Source organism: Rhagoletis zephyria, unplaced genomic scaffold (genome assembly GCF_001687245.7).
Source record: "Rhagoletis zephyria isolate East Lansing unplaced genomic scaffold, Rhagoletis_zephyria_1.1 Rzeph_scaffold_01555, whole genome shotgun sequence".
Classification (NCBI taxonomy): domain Eukaryota; kingdom Metazoa; phylum Arthropoda; class Insecta; order Diptera; family Tephritidae; genus Rhagoletis; species Rhagoletis zephyria.
Window position 1 is genome coordinate 1 of NW_016158639.1, and position 5,838 is coordinate 5,838.

The 5,838-nt window shown below is 36.3% G+C and overlaps 1 protein-coding gene across 1 annotated transcript in view; it reads left to right on the top strand.

Moving 5' to 3' along the window:
- Nucleotides 1-6: 6 nt before the first annotated feature.
- Nucleotides 7-5,838, top strand: part of LOC108364429 (rho GTPase-activating protein gacT-like) — a 72,158-nt gene continuing 66,326 nt past the window's right edge. The window contains exon 1 of the mRNA XM_017618097.1: nt 7-873. Within this exon, the coding sequence (XP_017473586.1) occupies nt 434-873 (440 nt within the window). The 5' untranslated portion in view covers nt 7-433. The remainder of the gene's footprint in view (nt 874-5,838) is intronic.

A 5,838-nucleotide genomic window follows, 5' to 3' on the forward strand; every position in this document is an offset into this window, starting at 1 on the left:
GACAATTGCGGGAAGTTGGCCACATACTATTGGTAAGGGGTATTGGATATAACGACTGTGGAGCTAGTGTGTTTGTATATATGTATATTTACCTATACAAAAAGTTTACAAAGAAAAAGTAAAAAACGAACAGTTAAAGTGAAAGCTATTAAAAAGGGAAATCTACGAAAACTGCTTTTATAGTAGAGTTTAAATAAAAGTGGAAGGTGGAACGTACATCTTTTGAGGGGAAAAAGTGTAAACATTTGAAGGGCTTGTTATGGCGGGTAGGAACGTATAGCAGCTGCCACACAGGCTTTGAATGAATAATATACCGAAAAATTAGAAATAGAAGAATTTTCTTAAATAGTTCTGTTTAAAAAATCGTGTTTCGCGTCGAAACTTCTACCTTTACACGACATTCGTTTAAAACATTTAAAAACAAGCAGTGAAGATGTCCAGTTGGGCGCGTCGTGCAGCAGACATTAGCAATGTTGTCACATCATGCGGACATCCCGGTACTTCGGCACCAGATTATACATATCGACTGGAGAAAGTCAAATTTGGTGTACCATTGGAGGAAGTTTGCAAAAACAACGAAAACATTCCCGGACCATTACTAGTCCTTATACTTAAGCTTAATAAAGAATCGCCAAATAAGCGAGACGTATTCCGGGCGCCTGGCCATCAAGGTGCTATGAAAAAACTTATTCACTTCTTGCAATCAGGACGATTAGTAAATGTAGACAACTATTCAGTTTATACTATTGCCAGTGTTCTAAAAAAATTTTTGCGAAAAATTCCTAATGGAATATTTGGGAGGACTGGTGAGAAGGAATTGTTTGACATAATTGAACTGGAAGACGAATCAGAGCAAACGGATCGTTTGCATAGGTGAGTAGTCTATTATCTCTATAACTAGCAGAGCGCCCTACGTCGTTCGGTGTAAACAAATAAAAACACATATCGTCGTTTAAAGTGCAAAACCGCGTATCAACAAAATGCAAAACCGCTTATCAACAAAATGCAAAACCGCGTATCAGCAAAATGCAGCGTAAAAACACCGATATTTCAAAATGGTTTTATTTTTTATAAAACAATCGCATTTCTGGCTAGTATATTTCAGGACTAATGGATAAGGATTGAGCCAAGAGCTTGTGTGAGCAAATCCAATTTTTGGCAGCCAATGTCAGTTACGCGGTTTTGCAGAATGACGATACGCGGTTTTGTACTTTAAACGACGATATGTATAAACAGACAAATGTTTGATTTACTATAAATTAAAGGAGACAAGATGGGTGGACTTTAGTATTAAGCCGCACCTTTTGTTTTAAGAAAACCAGGTGGATTTAACAAATTAAACTTCGTCAGGATGTTAAGGGAGGTATCCTCTAAAACATGTATGACTAAAAAATATAAACAATACAATTGTTTATAAGTTATTTGTTGTTAGAAATTCTTAAGTCGTTCCACTTGATTTCCTTATCAAAAAGTGCATGCACATAACACTACATAATAGTTTGCTCACTTTTATTTTAGTTTATCTTGTATATAAATCACTTTAATCCAACTTTTATTAACTTATAAATTACATTGAATTACACCCATAAGTATTTACAATAACACCTGATGTTCTTTCCCTAACAATCCGGACCGGATCCCTTAATTAGAGAATAACCGAAAAGTTTGCTCTCAAAAATAGAACATAATCCAGAAGTACGGGAACGCAAAAAACCACATTTCGTGCCCAGAATTTGAGAAACAGCTGATTCGTCCTCTGACTCGACGAGCCTGACGCCAAGTAAGCGGGCGGCGTCTATAGGCGGGGTCCATAATGCTTCAGGTGTCCGGGAACAAATGCAGTTGGGCTCCAAATCTCAAAAAAAAAAAAAAAAAAAATGGAGTCGATAGAGATGATTGAGCTGAGTGTAACGTTATACCTCTTTTTTTTGCAAACAACAACAACAAAAATTATCAAAGGTTAAAGTTCAAAATAAGCAATTTTTGAAATCAAGATTTCTTAAAAACGGATAGATGGATCTTGAAAATTTTGATCTCTGTGTTGCGAAGAAAAGGCACTGAACACCTTTTGCAGAGAACACCTTTCTGCATAGGCGGCCTGCGACCGCACTTAGTGATTAAGACCTCACAACGTAGAATTCTCTTTCTGTGTTGCGAAGAAAAGGCACTGAACACCTTTTGCAGAGAACACCTTTCTGCGTAGGCGGCGTCGGCCGCACTTAGGGTTTTGTAAGCTTGTTTTTATAATTATTTTACATTAATTCAATTTTTGAAAGAACTATACTACATATATATAAAGTACGTATAGCAAATTAAAGGGAATCTAATTTGCTATTAAATGAAATTTTCCAAATGCATTCATTCGTTTTTGAGAAATCTTGATTCCAAATATTTNAGAAAAGGCACTGAACACCTTTTGCAGAGAACACCTTTCTGCATAGGCGGCCTGCGACCGCACTTAGTGATTAAGACCTCACAACGTAGAATTCTCTTTCTGTGTTGCGAAGAAAAGGCACTGAACACCTTTTGCAGAGAACACCTTTCTGCGTAGGCGGCGTCGGCCGCACTTAGGGTTTTGTAAGCTTTTTTTTATAATTATTTTACGTTAATTCAATTTTTGAAAGAACTATACTACATATATATAAAGTACGTATAGCAAATTAAAGGGAATCTAATTTGCTATTAAATGAAATTTTCCAAATGCATTCATTCGTTTTTGAGAAATCTTGATTCCAAATATTTCTTATTTTGAACTTTAACCTTTGATAATTCTTGTTGTTGTTTGCCCAAAAAAAGAAGTTTACCGTTATACTCAGCTCAATCATCTCTATCGATTCCAATATTTTTTTTTAATTTGAGATTTGGAGCCCAACTGCATTTATGCCCGGAGTTCTGCTAGGCTTCACCTGGTCTCTCTTGGCAGTTCAGCTTCATCGATGTTGATGGGCGGCGGTCGACTGCCTAGAACGATGTTGTCGTTTCTGGTGCTAAGACGACCTGACCGCATCGTTGTGTAGGTGGTTAAGCTCCGCTCTGCATTTCTCTACGTCTAAAGGGTGGTCTACGCACGGCTCAACGTCGGGGTTTCCAATCGAGCAGGTGACTTCTGACATGTCGGGGAGGCAGTTCATTTCGAAGTGGGGCGTTATTGGGGTGATTTCCGCGGTGACATCCCACGAGGAACTGCTTCGATAGCAACGTGTTGTGCTCTTTCACCGCCAGCATATGGCTTTCTTGGTGGAGGTGATGCTCGGACGACATGAGATGGCATCCTGTAGCCGTGCGTAGCAGCTGATTCGCGTTGTTTTTTGTTTTTGTCACTTAAATACAAACTTGGAAATTGAATTTTTGTTTCACAAATTTGATTTTAAGTATATAAAGATTGAATATACATCAACAGGCCATTCACTATTATTTAAAAGCACCAGGATAAATTTTAACACAANTGAATATACATCAACAGGCCATTCACTATTATTTAAAAGCACCAGGATAACAACACAACAACAACTGATATGCACTTTGACACTTTATGCATTTTTACTCGGAAAAAAAGTCCTGGCTGTTTCGGGCAGGAAAAAGAAGACACTTACGATCCAATACCAATATTACCCATTTTGTTGAGTACGGGAATGTTTTTTTGCCTATAATACATAAGATGTGTTGCCATACTGTACAAAATAGGAATCTTAATTCCGGGATCTCGGATACCGGACTTTAAGGTCTCGAAAATTCTTGGCAAGTAATCCCGGTATTGTCGGGATTTGTAATTTGCACTGATGGCAATAATAGAAACTCTTTTTCTTGACCAGTATTGGCTATATTTCCTTTTTTATTTAATAATTAGTATTTTTTATAAATGTCTTGCTCATTGTACATATAACACCGCGCGATAGTAAGTTTTAAATACAAATATCAAACGTGTGTCAAGTTAGCACTACACTTGGTGTCATGGAAAAGTTAACTACGGCATTAATTGTAGCTTTTTTGTTGTAATTTGTTGTGGAAAGAAAAAATTTGTAGCTCTAATTTTTTAAAAAAATATGTATGTAGTGCTAGCTTGACACCATACACTTGGTCGATAGAATTGAGATATTGAAAATGTTATAACGGCATTAATTGTAGCTTTTTTGTTGTAAACTTTTTGTGAAAAAAAAATTGTAGCTCTCGTTTTTGAAGAAAAAATTGTATGCAGTGCTAACTTGACACCATACACCTAGTCGATAGCATAGAGATACCCAATATGTTACTATGCCATTAATTGTAGCTTTTAACTTTAAAATTCTAATATAATAATCTCAATTCTATCGACTAGGTGTATGGTGTCAAGTTGGCACTACATACCATTTTTTCTTAAAAAACGAGACCTACAAATTTTTTCTTTTCACAACAAATTTACAACCAAAAACGCTACAATTAATGCCGTAGTTAACTTTTCCAATTTCGAAAAGTGTAGTGCTAACTTGACACACGTTTTAAAGTTTTGAATCTAAATATATGTACTGCCATAGTAAAAATTAGTACATATTTTGTTCTAATGAGCGTCTGGTAATCGGTACAGAAGGACCTCTCTGAAGTTGGCAGGACAACTTTTTCTCAAAGCAAAAATTTATGTCGGATAATTTGCCGTTAAGTATCCGTGAAAAGAATAATTTTGCCGCGGACATATTAAAAATATCGCGTACCCTGCTAACTTCCACGGACACCATGCGCGAGGGAGAAAGGAAATGTTTGCGTCTCTCATAGACAAGCCTGAGCAGGAGGGAGTTAGCAAGTGCTTAAAGAGCCCAAACATTAGCTGTCGGAGGCGACGACATAACTGTACGTTTATAAATATATGTACCAGGGTTGTTGCGAATATTCGCATTCGCATTCGCATTCGCAACCGCGGAGCTTCCACATTAATTTTAACATTCGCATTCGCTTTCGCATTTGCAAAAATCAATGCGGATCTTTTGCGAATGCGAATGTTAAAGGGACCGAAAATTACAGTTATTTTTTTACGATTTAAACTGGGCCAAGTATTTTTTATTCCGAAATAAAAGTACTTTTCGGATAATAAACAAACCGCTTTCCAAATTAAAAAAGTTTGGTATCCAATGAAAGAGGACTTGAATAGCTTTAAAACTAAAATATCTAAAAGAGGAAAGCCACACATTGAAAAATATTTCAATAAAAGATGGTAATTAATTACCATAGAACAAACATTGAGTCATGTATTTAATGAATTTCTTTAGTATTAAGTTATAAAAATATATAAATAGAGGTGGTAACCTTCATTCGTTATTTCTGCTTAAAAGCTATTTCAGTCCTCTTTCATATAATACCAAATTTGTTTAATTTGGATAAGCGGTTTCTTTATTATCCGGATAGGACGTTTATTTCTTAATAAAGAATACTAGGCCAAATTTAACTCGGAAAAAAACTGTTATTTTTGGTCTCTGGAATATTGTGCAAGAGCACAGACGTATATCTAACCAGTCACAGAAGAAAGCATTAAAAATTATTTATAAAAACTAAAATCGAAAAACGCTGATGACGTGACAAATTCTGAAACAACCACGTCCGTCACGCTAGCTGACCCACTTCTCCAAAAAATGATAAAAATTACTCAGGAATTAGGTGCAATTTAGGGCCTCCAAAATCAATTTAAGTGCTCACTCGGTTTCCGAGAAAATTGCAAAAATATATGGGTCAGCCAGCATGACGTCACGCTAGCTTACCCACGCACTAATTTTCCTCGAACACTGGTAAATATTATTCAGGAATTAGGTGCAATTTTGGTGCAGTTTAGGGCCACCAAAATTAATTTCGGTGCACACTCGGTTTCCGAGAAAT